Source organism: Sinocyclocheilus rhinocerous, unplaced genomic scaffold (assembly GCF_001515625.1).
Source record: "Sinocyclocheilus rhinocerous isolate Xijiao unplaced genomic scaffold, SAMN03320098_v1.1 scaffold601, whole genome shotgun sequence".
Lineage (NCBI taxonomy): Eukaryota > Metazoa > Chordata > Actinopteri > Cypriniformes > Cyprinidae > Sinocyclocheilus > Sinocyclocheilus rhinocerous.
This window is the reverse complement of record NW_015656605.1, coordinates 1484699-1507820: the sequence shown is the minus strand read 5'-3', so window position 1 is coordinate 1507820 and position 23122 is coordinate 1484699. Positions and strand designations below refer to the sequence as shown.

At 41.2% G+C, this 23122-nt stretch overlaps 1 protein-coding gene across 1 annotated transcript in view; it reads right to left on the bottom strand.

The window, feature by feature from the left end:
* Positions 1–23122, bottom strand: part of LOC107720455 (elastin-like) — a 76786-nt gene that overhangs the window by 5259 nt on the left and 48405 nt on the right. The window contains exons 21-52 of the mRNA XM_016528162.1: positions 20863–20952; positions 20723–20758; positions 19135–19224; positions 18999–19034; positions 17322–17411; positions 17186–17221; positions 15959–16027; positions 15827–15862; positions 15656–15721; positions 15243–15308; positions 15056–15088; positions 14442–14528; positions 14289–14321; positions 13991–14050; positions 13817–13849; positions 13670–13732; positions 12544–12600; positions 11019–11051; positions 10554–10613; positions 10309–10341; positions 10025–10117; positions 9902–9934; positions 9635–9769; positions 9508–9549; positions 5334–5360; positions 5217–5237; positions 4214–4243; positions 4050–4118; positions 3485–3565; positions 2021–2092; positions 1758–1793; positions 948–995 (exon numbers count right to left, since the gene is read on the bottom strand). Coding sequence (XP_016383648.1) covers positions 948–995; positions 1758–1793; positions 2021–2092; positions 3485–3565; positions 4050–4118; positions 4214–4243; positions 5217–5237; positions 5334–5360; positions 9508–9549; positions 9635–9769; positions 9902–9934; positions 10025–10117; positions 10309–10341; positions 10554–10613; positions 11019–11051; positions 12544–12600; positions 13670–13732; positions 13817–13849; positions 13991–14050; positions 14289–14321; positions 14442–14528; positions 15056–15088; positions 15243–15308; positions 15656–15721; positions 15827–15862; positions 15959–16027; positions 17186–17221; positions 17322–17411; positions 18999–19034; positions 19135–19224; positions 20723–20758; positions 20863–20952 — 1794 coding nt within the window. The remainder of the gene's footprint in view (positions 1–947; positions 996–1757; positions 1794–2020; positions 2093–3484; positions 3566–4049; positions 4119–4213; positions 4244–5216; positions 5238–5333; positions 5361–9507; positions 9550–9634; positions 9770–9901; positions 9935–10024; positions 10118–10308; positions 10342–10553; positions 10614–11018; positions 11052–12543; positions 12601–13669; positions 13733–13816; positions 13850–13990; positions 14051–14288; positions 14322–14441; positions 14529–15055; positions 15089–15242; positions 15309–15655; positions 15722–15826; positions 15863–15958; positions 16028–17185; positions 17222–17321; positions 17412–18998; positions 19035–19134; positions 19225–20722; positions 20759–20862; positions 20953–23122) is intronic.

The window sequence follows — 23122 nt, the reverse complement described above, 5'->3', positions numbered from 1 at the left end:
CGGGAGCTCACAGAGTCCACTCCAGAGCCCGCTCCAGTCCGGGAGGTCTCAGAGCTCATTAAGGATCTCACTCCAATCCGGGAGCTCACAGAGTCCACTCCAGAGCCCACAGTAGATTTTGTTCTGATTATTTGTTACTTTAATAAACTACTGCATTTGGATCTACGTTGTTTTCTCCTGGCATTCCGTGACAATTTCTCAGGAGAAACATCTGTGTCTGTGAAGTATTGTGAATACGGCAAGTACTCTAGCAGATGGTTGAGCTTTAAGAAAAAAAAAAATCCTAGATATCACAGACCGACAAATTTCCTCATCCTCTAATAAAACAGAGTTAAGTTTCCAGTATGAATTATATGTTCTTGAGTAAGAAGATGGGCTATCGAAAGATAAAATTATAGATTTATGGTCAGACAAAGGAGAAGGCAAGATTTCAACTCTATTGACAAAATTGGATAAAGAGTCCGATATTAACCAAAAATCAATTCTAGATCTAAGTGAACCAGAACTGTTAGACCAAGTAAACTGTAAAGCATGAGGATGTTTTTCTCTCCAAATGTCAATTAGGCCAAATCGGGAGATCAAACCACAAAGACCTGATGAACTATCAGACAGTCTAGGTGGTGATCTGTCCAAATTATTATTTATAGTTTGATTAAAGTCTCCACCCAAAAGAATAAACAAATTAGGATATTTAGATTTAAAATACTGTAAATGTGTTTCGATTGAATTAAATAATTTGAGGTTATTTTTTTGTGGAATTAAATCCATAAACGTTACCCAGAACAAAGAAAAGATCATTTAAAGTAACCAATAAAAAAAGAAAATGGCCTTCAGGATCAGATATTGTTTCTATTATCTTACCCCTAAACTTGTGCTTCAAAGAGGGCTGAATTTCATATAAAGATACAATATGAATTAAGCCCGGGATTATTTCTATAAAAGGCTACCTGGATATGCTTGTGGATATCCTCCATATCCTCCCGGAGCTACACCACCTGTAGGAAGAAAAGACAAAAAGATTTAGTTCTGTAACTCAATTGTTCTAAAACACAGTAATTATCAATAGACAAGATTAGTAGACATTATAACTTGTAATCTCGTAAAGTGTAAAGACTTTATTATCTTGGTAAATTTAAGCACAGTTTGAGATCTTTATATCTATTCTGAAATGCCAATGGAGACAAATGTAAGAGTATCTCAGTCTATTTCTCAGGAGAAACATCTGTGTCTGTGAAGTATTGTGAATACGGCAAGTACTCTAGCAGATGGTTTTGGCTGCTGTGTATCTGCATAAGCAGAGAAGTGAATTCTGAAAGGATGGTGCTAGAAAGAATACAGTGACACCAAATCACATGAAGGCTCACAGGATTAATGCAGACAAATCCATGATCCCAGCCTTACTGCAGTGTATGTACATGTGTAATGAGCAGGGCGGTGGTGTTAGGCTGCCTGGTTGACTGGGGGATTCTAGTGTCGAGAGAGTACCGGCATGCCCTAAGACCGAATGGTACAGAAAAATAATTCCTGTTACTAACAGAATCACACATAATTGGCAGAGCTCGGCACCAGCACAGGCCCACTTCAAGCACTGCTTCTGGGTTGTTGAAAATGTTTCCTCGGCTAGCCACATAATTTGCAGTGAAATCTGTGTCTGTAGTACAAACAGTGTGCTAGTCATATATTCAAGAACATGAATAGATGCCAATTAAGATCTGCGTGAAGCAATCAATCTTTGTCCAGTTAATGCTGGGCCTCACCTGGCTGTGCGTATCCTGTACCCAAAGAGCCGTAGCCTGTTGATAGGATTAGATGGGAAACACTCAGCACAATCATAGCTCAGACAACTTAAAAAGAAAAACCCACATTGAATATGTTGTACTTGTTAGATGCACTTCCTTATATCCTTTACAATTCCCCATCAGAGAAGATGTGCAGTTAATTGAAGCTTCAGTGTTAAACTGAAATACGGTGTGGAGTCGTGTTGCAGAACATTAATATTTTGTATGCTTTATTTTGCTACCTGGTTTAGGTGGTTTAGCACCAGTTCCAACACCACCAGCTCCCACACCAACACCTGCTGGAAACCCTCCACCTGCAACAAGATGATCGCAAGGTCTTTAACAACAGTCCAATAACATAACGAAAGCTAATTCAACAGTATGTTCAGTATTTTGAGAGAAACTGTGTTTGTCATGTTACAGAATCAAGGCTGTCCCTGTAGAGGACGTCACAACTGATGTAATTTGCTAGATTATCATCACCTTCAGTCTGGAGTTCAGATTACTAGGAAACACATACCATTAGTTTGCTGCCATAGCACTGAGCTGTTGAAAGACATATTTTCGTACAGTGTCATCTGTTAGGTGAATCTTGATATAAAATTAGCTAATTTTGGTAAAAATTGTAATGATGAAGCTTATACAACATCATGTTGATAAAACACAGGACAATCCTGTCTACCCTCAACACTCTGCATCACAGGATCTGCACTCCCCGCTATCCTTTGGAGTATCTTGAAGGGAAGTCTAAATTACTGTACACTGACTATCCATTAGGACTGGGGTACTTCAGGGTTCAATGCTTGGCCCCCTTCTCTTCGCGATATACACAACATCTCAGAGACCTATTATTATCCTCATAGAAAGATTTGTCCTACCACTGCTACGTTGATGACATGCAGCTCAACTTTTCGCCCCAGTCTGACAATCCTAATGTGGCTGTTTGGATCTCAGTTTACCATCATCCAGGGTGAAAGAACACGGTCTAACAAAGACAGAGCTCCTTTCAAAATGCCATGCAGGCCAGTCAGGAACTTGGGGATAGTGATTGACTGCCCAGTCATGGAGATTTACACACACAAATATCAGGAAAATCACAATCTTCCTAACTGAGCACGATGCACATTATCCAGGCTTTTTGTATGCAAATGAACCAGAATTCGGTTCAATCTTACTCCTCTGTGTAAAACATCACATCCAAGGCACTGACGCTTTGATCCGTTTCTGGAGCCCCCTCCTACCTTCACTAACTAACTGCAAATCCTCCGTACAGAAGTCTACGGTTGGACAGCTGAGTGCCTCCATACCTTCAAGAAAAGTGTAAAAGCCTTGGAAAAGCATTTGACTCATGCATGCATTTGGCATGCATTTTTATTCAAAGAAGGGGCGTAGGTTTGATTTTGACATTGGTGAGGACATAACAGCAGACAACTCCCCCATGCACACACCACCATCCAACTACCCCAACAATTTAGTAGTTGCTGGATATTGGTAGGGACATGTCCCTAGCATGCCTACTAAATTCCACACCCTTTATTCAAAGTGATATATACTGTATTGCTTTAAAAACATGCATTTGATCAGTTCGTGTATTCCCTGGGAACGCAGGACCTTAGTATTGTTAGTTCCATGCACTACTTTTTAAACTACAGGAACACTGCTAAATGATCAAGTATCAAGTAAAGTGGATTTGCATGGCATCTCACCTGCTCCAGGTACGAGTCCAGGAAAAGCCCCTGCCCCTCCAACTCCCCCTACACCTGCGACACTGCCTGCTCCTCCAACAACTGGACCAAACACACATGCACACACCGTGTCAAGTAGGGCACTGAGTCAGCATAAAGTCAGATCCAGATTTGAGAACTCCTCTATGCCTGCATGAACATGACCTTCCAAATAAGATCCAGGTTGAGACATTATTCCAAAAGTCTTACATTTACATGTGTACCAGAAATTCCTATATATGGTAATCAGGATTTTCTGATTAAACTAATACATTCATGTTTACATGCACATTCTTTTACAATGGATCTTGTAAATTCTGAAGATGTTTACATTAACTTAGAATTTCACTAGGTTTAATGCAAATGTTGAATTTCACATATTCGACATCTGGGATATTGTTATAATCTGCTTATAGCAGTCAAGATTTGATCAAGATTTTGACCAGTTAATTCCAATATCTGAATATCCTTGTTCATGTAAACTTCGTTACTGATGCCTGAGTAATCTGTAGCAAAGATACTTATATGGGTATATATTTGATCTTACCAGGGGCTTTCAGAGGTTTGGCTCCAGGTAACACACCAGTTCTGATCCCAGTGCTTCCAGAAAATGGGCCTAAAACAACAGGAGGAAGAAACATTCAGCATGATTTTGACTTTGGTAAGTCTTTAATATGTTTTTGTCTTTAATGATGGACTAATACAATTTACCATAGCCATAAGGATAAAACCCTCCAGGACCTGTAAACACAAAAGTGTACTTTACACTGAAGTCAAATATAGGTGCCTATGGCAAAACTATCAAGGGAAATGGTAATATTTCAGCATATTTACTCAACATTTGTTTGTTTGTTGTTTCTATGTAAACTGTACAGAACAGTGCTTAGCTTTGGGAGCACGTGCATATTCATTTCCCTTTTCATATGACAGAACTTACACTTCCTGGGTTTTACCTAGGGGGAGATTGTTTATATTTCTGTTTTGTCACAGGACTATATTTATCTGTTGCTACAACAAAACTATGTTTTCTGAGTGTATACATCAGGACTTTTTTTACCCTTACACTGAAAGTGCTGTGGAATACGATACATAATATCAGTTGTATCATGGTACTCTGCGAGACTGTAGTACTGAATGATTACATGCTCATTTATTTAAATGGTACACAAAATCTAGCATGGTTTCACCACAGTCATTGTCCAAAAATAAAATGAAATAAAATAAAATAAAATTATTTTTTATCTGATCTATCACGAAAAGCAACTTCAGCCTCACCATTGTGTGTGTGTGTGTGTGTGTGTGTGTTTCCTTGACATCACAGATATTATGAGGACAGAGAACTTTGTCACAAATGATTTTGCCCTGCCCCCTAGTGGTACAACTAAGTAATGCACACATTAAAAAAAAAAAACATTTTACTGTGGATTGTTTCCTGAACATTTTCTCTGTAGAGACTGTATACAACTATACAGCATTGGACTGTGAATTTGGACTTTGACTTCTGATTTTTTTTTCATAGCGTGATTCCAAGTAAATGGGGCAAATGTCACGTTAAACAGGAAGTGGCTGGGTTTTGACAGGGAAGGATACACTGTGTTAAAGGAGGCTATTCAACTTCTCTCACTGCTCAGGATGAATGGTGTATCTGCACCCCAGGAAACAATTCTAGGTAAGTCACACCTCCAGAGTCTAATGTTGTATATTGAGGACTTACCTGCTCCAGGTTTAGAAACACCTGCATTCAAACAGAGAGAGCACAGATGTGTGAGCTGCTGAACACATACTTACTGATGCTGGTAAAACTGCATGCATTCTATCTATTTGTACTCACCAGCACTAGGCAATCTTTGCGCACCACCTGAGTAACAGAACAAGCCATGATTATACGCGTACATCAACAATCAGATGAATGCACAAACACAAGCTACAGCCCAACAATGATCAAAACCCCTAGTGTGTCCAACAGTGAACCACATCTGGGTCATTCTCAGGAAACAGTATCATTTGAGCCCCAGTGACTGACTGATAGAATAACACTGCATATGCTAATGTTTTGACAGATTTAACCCCATTCGTGACCACTGGCATTTAGTGGGTTACATTTAAATTAAATTAAACAAATTTCACCTAAATTTTACTTTTATTGAAATGAAAATATCACTGTGTGTGACTTTATAAAATGCATTTTTGAGAAAATACAGAATTTGTCTTTGTATCTTTTTTTTTTTGTTCAGCCCTGTTATGCTGAGATATTTACCATTTAAAAATTATGACATTTAAAAATAGTCTTTTAACAGCATGGATCAAATAGAAGTAAATGTCTCTTACAGTCTTTATCTGTGTTTAAATAAGGTTACACTTACATTGGCCTGGTCGAGCTCCCCGGTTTATCACTGTGATCACACTTAAAAATTATTGTTCTTATAACAAAGCACAAGAATACTGAGTAAAAAATAAAGGTGTGGTGAAAATATATTTGGTAGCTCAAATACTAACACTGAGTATCAACCACATAACAGGGTTGGCATGGAAAATAATAATTTCACAGTTTTTCTATCACAGATTGTGATTAAAAAGCACCTGGACAAATAAAACAGCATCCTGAGAATGACCCATCAACAGCTGATGAACAACAGATTCTGAATGCGTCTCAACATACGACAGTCTCTGAAGTCTAATTTAATACACAGAAGACTTGGAATCAGGGACCAAAATTAACATTTGGCTTCATCCACCAATGGAGGGTGAAGTAAGAAAAATATCAGCCAATGAAATTGCATTTTGCATTAAATTTGTCTGAATGGCAATGGGAATATTTAATGTTTGTGCATTTGTGTGTATTCGTGTCACTCGCATTCTCATATTTAAGATGATCACGCATCTATCTTAGATTTTGTGTCACTCAAATGTCACCACATGGAGTTCTGGAGAAAAAGAAAACTGATACAAGATAAATGTGTGTGATTTTTCCACTGGGGTTCTTCATGACAGATATGTTCGTCTTTGATTTGATATATTTAAACTATACAGTATATCATGTTGCAATTCCTAATAAAGTCACTTGCCAACTCTGCTTGATTTACCTCTAAGATCCAGTTGTTACCCGCACAGTTAATTTTGGTCCCTGCTTGGAACTAATCATGAGGGCCTTTCGCACCGCGGGAACCTTTTCATAGTACCAGAACTAATTGTGGAACTACCCACTTTTTGGCGTTTTCGCACCGCTGGAACTGGGTGCGATTTTAGTACCGGACTGCCTTTTTCGAGAACCAAATTAGCTCCTACTCTGGAGCAGGGTCTAACCAGCACAACTGGTACTAATCGTGACGTAAGTAGACATTGATTGGCCAAACGCGTATGAAAACGCCCTCACCCGCCATGATTTAAAACGCTGTGTAAACATACTGTAAATTTCGCAAGTATGGAGAACAGCGATAGATGGACGGACGCTGAAGTGCAGGCACTTGTAGCAAATGTAGCACTGCCAGTTGTCGTTGGAGATTCTTAGTCCTCCTTTCCGTTCTTTCAATCGCTTTATGTAAGTTATACGTCGACATTCCATGTCCATTATTGTGAAACCCACGAGACACAACAAAAACACAGCTCCGATCACAGCGTCCTCCATCCTCCTGTTGTTAATGTTCTTCTTTGTTTCTGTTCTTGAACGCCGCGCACAAATGACGTCGCTGTCGACCGGCTTACGGCACTTCCTAGTACACACTGTCGGTGCGAATGCAACCCTTTAAATGGTATTGGGAAATAATTCGCGCAAAATCGTCCCAGTACTTTAGTACTGTACATTTAGTTCTGGAACTAAAGCGGTGCGAAAGGCCCTATATTCTTTCTTAGTACTTAGTGTGCATATTTTGAAGACACAAAACATCACCGGCCAGAGGACCATTCTTTACAGAGAAAAATCCTGCTTCAGTAACACATCTGAGAAAATGCAGATCGGCAAACTCAAGCGCAGATAACAGCAAAGGTTAGAGGGAAAATGAAGGAGCATTAAAGCTAAACGGTAATGGAGTTCCGCTTCATTTAGACAAGACATTTGTACATGCAACACAGTAGATCTTACTGAGCTCAGGGGCCTTGCCAGTTGCTACAATAGCCGTCGGTCCTGCCAAGAAACAACATGTTCCACCTTCAACCCTTGCAGTTTAAAGGCAAGCAGCATAGAGGTGACTAGCTCAGAGGCCAGCGGAGGCAGAAACCAGAGGCTGCTGCTATAACAGGGTGCCATTGTGAAGGGGATGAAGAAAACAAGCTATCAGTCATTATGGGTTTGTAGGGCTAAATTTGATAGATGGGAGGAAAGGAAAATACCAGCAAGCTGACAGGGGGTCGATGACCAGTTACAGGGGGAAGAGACACTTATACATAAGGTCAGCAAACAGATACAGTGATATTATTATCCGTAACAGTTGCCATTTTATCATCTGAACCTCAAAACCCATTTAAATATACTGTGTGTCTGTCTCCCTGTCTTCCAACTAAAAACAACAAAAACCTAGACAAGCTAGACAACATGTTTGGGTGTCATAGGCACATATCTATCATAAAGCTCTCTGAGATTGTTGGTACTGAAATATTGCTACCTTCTCAGATACTTAATTTTAGCCAGATTCACTCCACTATCTTGTCTAGTTATGGCTAACTATCTCTCACCTGGCTCAGCTATAGTCCTGGAGATCACCAGTATTGCCATTCAGACCGTGTACAGCTACATCTAGCAACACTACAGTGAACATTTGGGAGGTACAAGAAGTGTACGACTTCTGCAGTTGCTATTGTGTATGTCTGTATGTTTTTCCCTGATAAAACTGTCCCCGGGAGCTCTAGCAACTGTAAGGCAAGACATTGTAGGTAGCTGTGTTAGCCGGCCCGAGAGTGGTTCGGTACCCCTGGCCAGAGCAGTTAAAGTTATGAGTCTAACCCCTGAGGGGGACCCGATATTAAATTCTAGTCTCTCAGCTGAGGTTGTTGAGACCATTTTTGATTATTAGAACTCCCTCTATTCGGAAAGTATATGCTCTGGAGTGGCAGCCTTTCACATCATGGTGCAAGCAGCATCATTTGGATCCAGTTCACTGCCTGGAACTTTCTGCATACGCAGATTGACAGCACATCATTGGGGAGATACTTCCTAATTTCTCGTGTTTTACATAAGATCAGATGTGACTGTGGCCTCTCTTCCCAGCGAGAGCTCCTTCTTGGACCTATCTGTTGTCCTAGAAATGTTTATCAGACCCTCTTTTGAACCTCTAGAGTCAGTTTCTGAGGATTGTCCTAGTGGAGGGTGGCTGAATCCTGTCCCTGGAGATCTACCTACCTGCAGAGTTCAGTTCCACCCCTGCTCTAACACACCTGTCTGTAATTATCAAGTCCATTTTGCAGTATGGCATAGTGGTTATACAGTTCCCCATGGTGTCAGCAGGGAACGTCTTGGATACGTATGTAACCCTGGTTCCCTGAGTAGGGAACGAGACACTGCGTCTCATTGCTATACTTCAGGCAGGCCTGCGCGTCTTCCTTCAGACAATCAGAATCTGAGGATGTGATGATGAAGATGGCCTTTTATGGTCTAGTTGATGCAGAGCGCTGTGTCAGCTGACCTCTTCGTCCGCCAATGGTGTGATTGCACACATGCTTCAGACACTGTCATGCAGAGGGCATTCCCCATAGTGTCATCTCATGATGCAGCAATTTGTTCTCTACTCAGGTTTACATACTTGTAAAGGGGATGTTATTGATTAAATGTGTATTCTTTATTTCATTAAAGGTTTTGTCTGTGAAATAATGGATATGCTTAATTTTGAAAGAACTATAATTCTGACCCCAGTTCACGGTTCACTATAATTTGTATGTATGACTGTTTGCAGAAAACCGTTGCAAACAGTTGTACATTATTTGAATGAACTACTACTTTCTTTGGCAACAAACTGAAATGTAATTAACAGTGCATAGAGATCGCCCATTTATCAAACAGAATCAATTTTTTTTACCTGGTACAGCAGTCCCTTCAGGAGCCAGGGTTGGAAGCTTTGCTGTGGAACAAACACATTAGTGCAAATCAAGCATGACATACTATGTGCTTCATGGCGTTTGGTGGAGTAAGGCTATTTGTCATACCTGGTTTTCCACTTGGTGCAAAGGGCAGACCAGTACCACCAGGAACACCAATACCTGTGCCACCCGGTACGACCACCACATCACCACCAGGTGTTGCACCAGGAGCTGCTATACCAGTTCCAGTGATCCCAGCACCTAGCAGACAATGAGAAGAAGTGCTTCAGGTGGTATCTATTATGTTGCATTACAAAAAGCATGACAAAAGGCAGGTAAACACAGGTTTAGATGGAGCAGCTTATAAAGAAATATATGAAGCTAATACTTTACCAATTTTAGGAGGTTTGACTCCACCAGGATATCCTGATAACATTAAAATAAGTCTTATTGATTGCTAGTGATTATAATTTCACATTGATAGTGACCTGAACATGGGTCAGTTGAATCACGTACCTCCAACCCCGACTCCTGGTGTCAGTCCTGTCCCAGTTCCAGGCAGTGGTGCTCCTGCTGCACCAGGTACCGTACCTGCACCTCCTGCAACTCCTGCAGGCAAACCATGTGACCATGCAAATTTAGTTAGCTTTTATTAGGCTACTGACATGTTAGGAACCTCAATTGAATGTATATGATTTGAATTTTTCAAATGTGCTATTCAGTTGTTTTTGTGTAAACAAGCTAAATATAAAACCTTAAAATACCTTTTTAGATAAACATATAAAATGTTAATCTCTCACCATATTTTGGAGGTTTAACTCCTGCTGGATACCCTGCAATAGCATAAATTCATGTTAGAGAATTAATCTTTTAGATCACAATTAATGATATATAATGCTTGCTTAATTATTATGATAATTTAGTTAAATTAAAATATTTTAAATGTAAGACTTTTAGGATTTAAGCACAAGTGAACCGTAATTTTAAGTGACAAATGTTTTGAATAAATGGTGCAACTATATATATAATAAAAATGAAAGGAGACCTCCAGGTACTCCACCAGGTACTCCACCAGGTACCCCGCCTGGTACTCCACCTGGAACACCTGCCCATGGATGAGATTTGTCATAAACTCGCTCCTGCAAGCTCACACTCATCTGTATACACTTTTGAAAGCCACACCCACATCTCAACATCCAATCAACAACCAAGGCATAGAACCAAACCACACTCTACTTTCCCCCCCTCTTTTTTTATAGTCCATTACATTTGGATGTGCATTACCGAAATCTGTCACTACTTCTGTTATGTCGTGATTTTAAGAGGCCTAAGAAGTCCTGCATACGCCGCCAGTGAGAAGACTGTTGTTTTCCAGTTATGACAGTTATGACAAATCCTGGTCCTGGGGGCCCACCGCTCTACACATTTTGAATGTCTTTTTTCTCTGACACACTATAGTTTCTATAGTATACTAAGACTCATATTTGCAATAAAAATGAAAACAATTTACCGTATTTAGGTGGTTTTACCCCAGTCCCATATCCTGTGAAAATATTAAATCTGCTTTTACTTTGGGTAAAAAGCATCTGTACAAATGCACAACTGAGAAAATATTTCATATAATAACGGCTAACAACTTTTCCACTTATTTCTCATTTAAGGTAACAGTCATCAGCCGACAATTCTCAGCATAACAAATTCCTAACCACCTACTGTACCACTCAAATGCAAGTCTGTGCTCTACCATTTCTCTCCTTTCACAGAGGTTTCTAAACATATCTACTAACACCTGCTCCATCACTGTATTCCTCTCCATCTTCTATAATAATTTATCTTTTTCCTCTCGTAGAACAGCCTGCTTGACAACAGTTCTTCAGCATAAAAAGCAGACATTCAAGGGAGACTGTATTTCTATCCATCGTCCTGTGACATCGTCTCCTGGTTTGAGTCCTATTGTACCATGTATTGTACCTATTGTCAGAACCCCATCCACTTCTTGATATTGTGACGGATCGGCTGCCTCCCCCCTAATTATCATCATCACCCCATCCCTTAATCACCGCCCTTCACCAGGCTCTCGACAGGAGGTGTGTGAGAGAGAAGGGGTGCAGAAACGGCCAGGTCTGGCGGCGTGTGATGAGGCACACCTGAAGTGAATCGAGCCTCTTCACAGCCACTGTTAAAACCCGAGCGCGCCTCTCCTCGAGAGACCGGTCTCTTCCCCCTGTGCATGCACGCTGGTGTCCTCGTGGGTCCAGAGAGGGGAGCGCGTGCGGCCGCCGGACTCCGCCCCCTACCTGGACCCCTCCTTACTGAACACTGCCCTTCCTTAACAATTCCCCGGCACAACGAGGACACTAGATCCCCTGTTTATTTTGGACGCTATTTCCCCTTCAGACACTTTATTCCCGTTTTGGACATTTTATGTTTATTTTCTGTTAAATAAAAGCCTCTCCGTCGTTTGCTACTCCCACCACAAGATACACAACTACACTGGCACCTATCATCAAGTTAGATGGTTTTTCCCTCCACTGCTATCCTGACATGCAGTCTTATGATCACACAGTGACTGCATATTAACTTGCCTCAGCTGGGATGCAACTACACCATCACCAACTAGTGCTCCAGCTACACCAACTCCAACTTTTAGTGAAGACTGAGCTCCTTGTCTTCCTGGCCAGTCCAATTCAGCACACCATCATCATTAATCTAGGCTTGTCAACAATATAAGGTAACTTTACAATAAAAGGAATATCAGACTCTTAGACCCTTCTTATCTGAAGATCCTACCCTTCCTATGCAGTGGCACATTTGGTGTTCAGTGAACTCAAGAGAGAGACTCCATGTTACACCTCTTTTGTCTCATTCCATGGGGTGCAAGTCTCTGCCTGCATCGAGTCAAAGCTCTGATGCTTAGCTACTTGCTTGTACATTTCTGAGCAAGTTTAGAACACCGCAAGTATTTACTTGTTGTTGTCTAATGAGGATTAATGTTGTAGCGAACTGGCTGAATATTTGGAAATGTAATAATTTACCTCCATATCCAGTTCCTGTTCCAACTCCACCTGGGAGTCCACCAGCTCCACCCAAACCTAAGGACAGCAACGACACAAGGAAGGACATTTTATCATAACTTGTATATTCTGGAGAAATGGAATATATTTAAAAGTTGCGGGGCATTAGTGTCACGTTTTAGTAAAAGTAGATGAGAGTAAAAATGAAAACATGTTCAGCAAAATTCTCTGCTTTGATATTTTAAATATAATAATATAAATAAAAATACCCAATAAAAAATGGGTATTGGAAAAATTTAATAAACCAAAATTTTATAAAGCAAAATAAAAGATAAATCATTTCCAAATCTCAAGTCTATGTAACTGCTCTTTAGGTCTTGTATGTCTACCCATTTTACCAGTCAGCAGACAAAGGTAGTGAACAAACCATCTCAAATGTCTGCAGCGGAACTGTAGTTTGCTTATAATGCTTTATTTCCATTTTATCCATAATTACTAATATCTATTACAAGCCACAGATATGCCACAGAACTAAACAAATAGTGCTGATTTGCATACCTGTATAGTTTGAAGGTCAATTTGTTACACCTGAGCATAATAATCCCCGACTGTTTTTACCTTACTTAGGGCTTGTAATTGTGCTCCAGCCCCAGTTCCATTCCCATAACCCATAAAACAAAAAGTGGTGCCAGTACTTTCACAGCAGCAAGCTTAATTTGAGTGAAGCCATGTATTAATGAGACAAATATGCTCGGTCATGGTTTCAGTCCATTGAACATCAGCTACATTTTTAAACATTTTCAAACATTTAAGACCAAACTGTTTCAAGGAACACATTTACAGTACAAAAATGGATTTATGTTTTCAAACGCGAAAGTCATTTAACAGGTTTTTTGATTTGGGGTTGCAACAGACTCCTCAAATATTAAATCGAAAAAAAAAATATTGTACAGTGCAAACCAGGAAAAAGAAAATTACTGAATAAAAAATTAAATCCATGCAGTCTCTAAATGAAAACCCTGTTGATCACCTCAGTTCAAACTCAATAATGTATTTTGTCACTTGTTTTAATAACCATATTTACTCACAATATAAACAGTTGTTATAGTCATAGTAACTCTGCTCACTGAAAGCCATTTTTGCTTACCTGGTCTCTGGAGTCCAGACACAACACCAGTCCCTCCTGGTAAACCACCACCAGCACCCAAACCTAGACAAATATTTTTTTTTATTTAGAGCTAAATTCAAGGTTCCTAAGATCTGGTTTATATGTATAATCAAGTAATATAAATACCATATTTAAGAGCCTTGGCACCAGCAGGGTATACTTAAACAGAGAAATATGAACAGTTGAGCAAAAAATACGTGCTGAGGTCCATGCACTTTAATCCAAAAAAAAAAAAAAAAGAATGAATTCTTTTGACTTTTATATTTCATCATGCTTTTATGCAGAATCAAGCCGTGATACCTCCTGCTCCAGTTATTGGTACTCCTCCAGGCACTCCTCCTGGAACTCCTCCAGGCACTCCTAAGGTAACAATAACATAATCTTTGACCAAACAATACTCTACTGACAATCCTGTATTTACGTACAGGATTATAGGTCAAATATTTTTATATTATAATGTCAACACAATTTTCTATTACAAAATTCCAGTGCAAACGGAAAAAAATAAAAATAAATAAATAAAATACAATTGGATTTATCTTACATAGCATTGCCAATGCACCTAAATCAGTGTCTTAGAAAAGAGTCAGACCCATACCATATTTAGGAGGTTTGGCGCCAGCTCCTAGCCCTGAAAACATTTATCACTATTACTGAACATCAACCAAAAATAAACTACTATGAGAAACAAAATTAGCTTAACTGACAAACAACAGTTGTGAGAAATTGAGACAGTTGAACATATACAGACCTCCAGCACCAGGCACAGCTCCAGGAACTCCTCCGAACCCAGCAACAGAACCGTAGCCTGGGACAACACTGGCCCCTCCTGCTCCTCCTACAGACATGACATGTGCAGCCATGCAGTGTCAATTTATTTCTTTAGATTTTATTATAACATACAAGATGTGTGGTAAAAGCATTTTGAAACTGCTATTTCAGAATAATAGCACTTTCTACTTATTACCAATTATCCCAAGTCCTCCACTTGTACTGATTCATTTTTGAAAAATATACTTCCCTTATCTTACTCGCTCATTCAAAAGTACCATGACAAACCATGTTTTTTTTCCATATATAATATGGCATGTTATTTAATGATTACCTTACTCATGTACCATTGTATTTACATGATTCTTCAAGGTACTTCAAAGAACACGTACTAAGATTAAAGCACTAGCAGCAGCACCAAGCTCTTGTTATTGTCCAGGCTCCCCAGTCTACTCAAGCCTGTACTGTACATACAGTACCTGAATCAAGTTATGCACCTATAAACTATAACTGGAAGATAATTAGATTATTAAAGATTATTAGATTATTATTACTAGATTATTACATCCAATATACATGTGTAAAAGCTCTTACCATATTTAGGAGGCTTCACTCCACCTGGATACACTAAAAAAAAAAGGAATTTGTAAAGTCATTTCGAGAATTATTATTTCATGGATTTTTAACACTGGATTAACACTTCATTATTAGCAAAAATTTAACCTGATGACATGAATTGTAGGTTTCATCAGATGCAATATTAATGTAGTGTAAAACTCACCTCCAGCCCCTGTTGCTGTTCCAGGGATTCCTCCAGCTCCCCCCACTACTCCACCAACTGGTGCACCTTTTCAAAATATTTTAATAAAATAAGCAGTAACCATTGTACTACTTTGGGATATTAAAATCCATTCAGTAACTTTTTAGTGACCGGATCTTAAGAACATCTAGTATGTATGTATGTATGTATAGTGGCCAATTTTGGAACCGACATAGACAGAAAGAGATTGCATGACCAAAATGTAAAGCTTTTTAATGTGATGTTTAGGGACATGTACATGTGAAATCAGATACATCTGAAATCTGAAGGCAAAGCAGAGTATACAGTTGTATTCATGGATATTTTGTTTAGTGGTGCCTCAGAATTTTGTCTAAGTGCCTCAAAAAACATTTCGATTGTTTGTTCCCACTCACCTCCAGCTCCAGGGTACAGTCCTCCAACACCAGGTACAACACCAGTTCCAGCTGCCCCACCCAAACCTAGAAGATCAAGGGGGAATCCATTACACTTTGCTTTGTATCTGTGGACTTAGAATAAATTATTCAAATCTCTGTGAAGTTCCACCACATACAAAGAACTGTTACCGTATTTAGCAGCTTTTGCTTGAGCAGGAGTAAGACCTTAGAAAGAAGAAATGGTTTTGAGACTCTATAACCATTACAATGTTTTAATATTCTTCAAGATATTTTGAACAGACAGACAGATTTTTTTTTTACCTCCCGTTCCAGGATAGACCCCTCCAGCTCCTGGCACAATCCCAGCTCCACCAGGAACTACTCCTGCACCTGGAACAAAGCAGGACCATGATCTCTCAGTTTGACATTTCCGATGCTATATCTCAGGGTTCTTCAATCCTGCTTCTGTCTGGTGACGTAGGTCTGCGCGCGTTTCTATATACAAAGTACGAAAATTTCGGACTTGCGTCCTCGGTAGTTCGGAGTTCGCAAGTTCGAGTCAGGAGTGTGAACTCCCGCAGACGGGACGATGCAAGTCCGGTAATTCTGCAAAGAGCAGCGCACTTGATAACATCAGTCAGCTCACCTTGGCTACAGCAATTTTCCTCAGTGTATTTACAATAAGATGAAATATGATATCAAACACCACTGCCTCTTTTCGGTTTCATTTAAACATATTAATAGCCACAGAAATGTAGTTCAGGGAACCTACATACAATGAAACAAAATATATCAAACAATATTGCCTCTTTTAATTTTCATTTTAACATATTAATAGATTAATAGAATAATAGAATAAAGACCAAAGATTACCTGTTAGATTTACCAAAAACAAATTAAATCTTATGTTTAACCACTACAGAGACATCAGAGCCAGCGGCAAATGTCAGAAGGACTAGCTGAGTTGAGGCAGCTCTCGTCTGGAAACATGAGCACTGAGCGCCCGCTGATCGCCTGGAGCTCACGTCTCTGAAATCAGCGAAGCACATTTTCAAATAGGCGCTATCTTTATAAATAAACCGTAGATTTGAGTTTTAAACAACTACATTCTCGCCTGAAATACATTTAAAACTACATTTCATGACAAAATAACAGTAATATTTGTAAAAATTATGCGAATATGGTGGTTGAAATACAATGCTGCATAAACTCAACCAATCAGCAGGCTCGGCACCCAAGTCCCGCCCCCGAAAGTTTTGGACTTTTGAAAAAGTACTACCTCACAAGCAGGGACATTTTGAGGGGCAAATTTTTACCCGGAACTTTATTTAGATCCTGGTTCCTGCGGTGGAAACAACCCGAGTACCAGCCCAAAGTCCCTAGTTCCTGGGCAAAGTTCCTGCGGTGGAAACGGGGCTATTGATTGGCTTTTTTGGGTGTTTGATTTGGGTTGAAGCTACAGTACTTGGGTTGAAACTGTCCAGGACAGTGGTCCTCCAATAGCAGAATTGAAGAACCATGCTATATCTGAATAAGGTATATGATTACCGTATTTAGCCGCTTTTGCTTGGGCAGGAGTAAGACCTTAGAAAGAAAGAAATGGTTTTGAGACTCTATGATGACCATTATAATGTTTTAATATTCTTCAATATATTTTGTACAGACAGACAGATTTTTTTTTTACCTCCCGTTCCAGGATAGACCCATCCAGCTCCTGGCACAATCCCAGCACCACCAGGACCAATCCCAGCCGCACCAGGAACTACTCCTGCACCTGGAACAAAGCAGGACCATGGTCTCTCAGTTTGACATTTCCAATGCCATATCTCAGTGTTCTTCAATCCTGCTTCTGGAGGACCACTGTCCTGTAGAGTTTAGTTCCAACAATGCCTGTAATTTTCTAGTAATCATAAAGGCATTAGCCGCTTTTCCACCGAAATTAACTGGAACAATTTGTACCAGGAACTTTTTTCCCCCAGACCTGTTGCTGTCTGCTTTTCTATTGCGGTCCAAAGTATCGAGAAGATTAGGCAAATTGTCTGGTGACGTAGGTCTGTGTGCGTTTCTCAATACAAAGTACGCAAATTTCGGACTTGCGTCCTCGGTAGTTCGGACTTCGCAAGTTCGACTCGGGAGTGTGAACTCCCGCAGACGGGACGACGCAAGTCCGGTAATTCGGCAAAGAGCAGCGTACTTGATAATATCAGTCAGCTCATCTTGGCTACAGCAATTTTCCTCAATGTATTTACAATAAGATGAAATATGATATCAAACACCACTGCCTCTTTTCGGTTTCATTGTGTACTTGGGTACTTTTAAAACTACATTTCATGACACAATAACAGTAATATTTAAAAAAATTATGCGAATATGGTGGATGAAATACAATGCTGCTTGAACTCAACCAATCAGCATGCTCAGCGCCCAAGTCCCGCCCCCGAAAGTTCCGGACTTTTTAAAAAAAGTACTACCTCGCGAGCAGGGACAACAGGGCCTTTCGCACCGCGGGAACCTTTTCATAGTACCAGAACTAATTGTGGAACTGCCCACTTTTTGGCGTTTTCGCACCGCCGGAACTGGGTGCGATTTTAGTACCAGACTGCCTTTTTCGAGAACCAAATTAGCTCCTACTCCGGAGCAGGGTCACTGTAAACTTTGTGTCAACTTATTTCGCAAGTATGGAGAACAGCGATAGATGGACGGACGCTGAAGTGCAGGCACTTGTAGCAAATGTAGCACTGCCAGTTGTCGTTGGAGATTCTTAGTCCTCCTTTCCGTTCTTTCAATCGCTTTACGTATACGTCGACATTCCATGTCCATTATTGTGAAACCCGCAAGACACAACAAAAACACAACTCCGATCACAGCGTCCTCCATCCTCCTGTTGTTAACGTTGCTCTTCTTTGTTTCCGTTGTTGAACGCCACGCACAAATGACGTTGCTGTCGACCGGCTTATGTCACTTCCTAGTACAGACTGTCGGTGCGAATGCAACCCTTTAAATGGTACTGGGAAATAGTTCGCGCAAAATCGTCCCAGTACTTTAGTACTGTACATTTAGTTCAGAAACTAAAGCGGTGTGAAAGGCACTTTTCTGAGGGGCAAATTTTTATCCGGAACTTTATTTAGATCTTGGTTCCTGCGATGGAAACAAACCGAGTACTGACCCAAAGTCCCTAGTTCCCTGGGGAAAGTTCCTGCGGTGGAAACGGGGCCATTGATTGGCTTTTTTGGGTGTTTATTTGGGTTGAAGCTACAGTACTTGGGTTGAAACTCTGCAGGACAGTGGTCCTCCAGGAGCAGAATTGAAGAACCATGCTCTATCTGAATAAGAAGGATCCTAAATATGGGTATATGATTACCGTATTTAGCCGCTTTTGCTTGGGCAGGAGTAAGACCTTAGAAAGAAAGAAATGGTTTTGAGACTCTATGATGACCATTATAATGTTTTAATATTCTTCAAGATATTTTGTACAGACAGACAGATTTTTTTTTTACCTCCCGTTCCAGGATAGACCCATCCAGCTCCTGGCACAATCCCAGCACCACCAGGACCAATCCCAGCCGCACCAGGAACTACTCCTGCACCTGGAGCAATGCAGGACCGTGATCTCTCAGTTTGACATTTCCAATGCCATATCTCAGGGTTCTTCAATCATACTTCTGGAGGACCACTGTCCTGTAGAGTTTAGTTCCAACAATGCCTGTAATTTTCTAGTAATCATAAAGGCATTAGCCGCTTTTCCACCGAAATTACCCGGAACAATTTGTCCCAGGAACTTTTTTTCTCCCAGACTTGTTTCTGTCTGCTTTTCCATCACGGTCTTAAGGCATCGAGAAGATTAGGCAAATTGTCTGGTGACGTAGGTCTGTGTGCGTTTCTCAATACAAAGTACGCAAATTTCGGACTTGCGTCCTCCGGATTGTGCTGCAAATTAGGCCGATTTATAGGCAGGTGCATCTGTGGGTAGCTAAGCGTTGTTGTGGAACGCAGTACCGGAGAATCTGGCCATTTCTCAATACCAAGTACACAAATTTCGGACTTGCGTCCTCGGTAGTTCGGACTTCGCAAGTTCGACTCGGGAGTGTGAACTCCCGCAGACGGGACGACGCAAGTCCGGTAATTCGTCAAAGCGCAGCGTACTTGATAACATCAGTCAGCTCAGCTTGGCTACAGCAATTTTCCTCAATGAATTTACAAGAAGATGAAATATGATATCAAACACCACTGCCTCTTTTCGGTTTCATTTAAACATATTAATAGTCGCAGAAATGTAGTTCAGGGAACGTACATACATTACAATGAAACAAAATATATCAAACAATATTGCCTCTTTTAATTTTAATTTTAACATATTAATAGATTAATAGAATAATAGAATAAAGACCAAAGATTACCTGTTAGATTTACCCAAAACAAATTAAATCTTATGTTTAACCACTACAGAGACATCAGAGCCAGCGACAAATGTCAGAAGGACTAGCCGAATTGAGGCTGCTCTCGTCGGGAAACATGAGCAACTGAGCGCCCGCTGATCGCCTGGAGCTCACGTCTCTGAAATCAGCGAAGCACATTTTCAAATAGGCGCTGTCTTTATAAATAAACCGTATATTTGAGTTTTCAACAACTACATTCTCGCCTGAAATACTTTTAAAACTACATTTCATGACACAATAACAGTAATATTTTAAAAAAATTATGCGACTATGGTGGATGAAATACAATGCTGCGTGAACTTAACCAATCAGCATGCTCAGCGCCCAAGTCCCGCCCCCGAAAGTTTTGGACTTTTGAAAAAGTACTACCTCACGAGCAGGGACTTTTTGAGGGGCACATTTTTACCAGGAACTTTATTTAGATCCTGGTTCCTGCGGTGGAAACAAACCGAGTACCAGCCCAAAGTCCCTAGTTCCCTGGGGAAAGTTCCTGCGGTGGAAACGGGGCTATTGATTGGCTTTTTTGGGTGTTTGATTTGGGTTGAAGCTACAATACTTGGGTTGAAACTCCAGTGGTCCTCCAGGAGCAGAATTGAAGAACCATGCTCTATCTGAATAAGAAGGATCCTAAATATGGGTATATGATTACCATATTTAGCAGCTTTTGCTTGGGCAGGAGTAAGACCTTAGAATGAAAGAAATGGTTTTGAGACTCTATGATGACCATTATAATGTTTTAATATTCTTCAAGATGTTTTGTACAGACAGGCAGATTTATTTATTTTTTACCTCCCTTTCCAGGATAGACCCCTCCAGCTCCTGGCACAATCCCAGCACCACCAGGACCAATCCCAGCCGCACCAGGAACTACTCCTGCACCTAGAACAAAGCAGGACCATGATCTCTGAGTTTGACATTTCCAATGTTATATTTCAGGGCAGGGGCTCTTGCAGGATTTCATTAGAGGGTACGCACAGACTTTTTTTTTTTTTGGTCAAAGACAGCACTTAAATGTTCAATTCAATATCTTGAGTAACTATTACACATGTCTTTAAGACTTGAGGACCAAATGATCAGTGACAGCAACACCGAGCAGAACGGAGGTGTCTCGCGTTTTAAACCTTTTAAAAATGGCACGAAAACAGCAAAATGATAAAATACATCCATCAGCATGCTCACAGCTATTAAACAACAACAGAGCACAAAACAATGCTAATGAAGTGGATATTCATGATTGAAAAAAAAGAAACTGAAAATAGCCTACTGTAGGTGCGAATGACCGCTTATTCATGACACAGCTTAATTTTCTCAGTTAGCCTGTCAATAAGTAGCCTTTTGTTTCAGTTATTTGTAGGTGTTGCTTTGCAGTTATTAAAGAGATAGAGAGGAAGAGGAAGAGAAAGAGAAAGAGCGTGTTTTTTATTTTAGTTGCTTGCGTGTAAATGTCTTGTGTGTGAGAAAGACAGAACACGCTGTCCACAGATCAGTGGTTCCCCTTCAGGAACTCGAGATGCGTCGGAAAACGTTTTGGGAACGCCTTCAGTCTTATTTAGTGTCGCTTGTCCACTTAAGACCATTATGTCTAGCTTGAGCCAAAAAGAAGCATTTGGGCTAGAGCAGACAACGTCCAGGCTGTGAGTTCCTCCCTGCCCGTGCTATATTTCGGGTGGGGACACACACAGTTTGTGTGTTGTCTGCTTGGGAGCGAAGCACGCAGAGTCAGCTCTTGAGGGAGGGTTGGAGATGGGCTCTCCTTATCTGCACCCGCGTTCCCTAGATCTAGCGCTCTCTCTCGAGGTTCGGAAGCCCGTGCTGCGGTTTCTTCCCCCTCTGAGTGAGAGCTGGCTGCTGCAGCTATCTTTCTCCGAGGAGATTGATATTGTTTGTGTGGCCGAGCGTCTCGTGCGCTGCCGAGGCAATGCGTGCATTACACCATTTTCGGTTTTGATATGAATCTTATCACTCCAGACCGTGTTTACTTGTCTGGTTGTTTGGCTGCATTTTATTCTGAGGAACTACAATGAAGTATTTCTTCTGACTATGAGAAGTTAGATATACAGGATCTCTTGGAAAATAAATAAAAAAAAATTTCTCGAGTGAGAGCACGCGTTTACCTCTCTTCCTCCGAGGAGGTTAAGGTGGTGAACAGGGGCTGCTGGGGGGGAGCAGCCCCAACCAACCATGTTCCAGGTCCTCATGTAGGGAGCGTCACTTCTCATACTCCTCAGAATTTAGAGTCAGAATGACACTCCCGGGCTGAAGGCTTCTAGCGGAAGGCGGATCTGCGGACCGTCATTCTTGCTGGATAGTCTTTGACTAAAACATCCTGACGCCTAGGGCCCAGGACTTCTGAGGGCCGGCCCCCTCTGGGGAAGAGCGGTGTACACCTCATTATACGGTGCCCGTCTCTCCTCAGTTCCCTCAGGAGATCGATCTGCCAACCCTGCCATCTACGGTACTTCAGGGTGCAGCAGTCTCCGGCGAGCGCTTCTCTCAGTCACTGCCTGGAAAATGTAGCGGTACTAAGATGCTCGCTACCTCTTCGGAGGTTTCTAGAGCAGCTAGTTCGGCCATTCCCTGCCGGTCCGCCGCTTCAGGGCACCGACCTAGCCGCTCTAAGTGCACCAGAGGCCAGTCTCGAGAGACTGGTTCCCTTAGTAGGTCACCTGGCGGTGTGGGAGCCCCTGCCAAGCATGTCTCATTGGGTCCTGCCCCGAGCAGGCTCTGGTTCTATAAGTCTAGTCTTCCTAGGAGATGACGCGGGCCTGAGGACCGTCGTTTTCAATAGGAGACATCAGCTAAGAGAGTCCTGATGCCATGGCTCAAGACTTCGGAGGGCAGGCCCCTCTGGGGAAGAGCGGTGTACACCTCATTATAAGGTGCCCGTCTCTCCTCAGTACCCTCAGGAGATCGTTTTGCCAACCCTGCCCCCTACGGTGCTTCAGGGCGCAGCGGTCTCCGGTGAGCACTTCTCTCAGTCACTGCCCGGAAACGTAGCGGTACTAAGAGGCTCGCTACCTCTTCGGAGGTTTCTAGAGCAGCTAGTTCG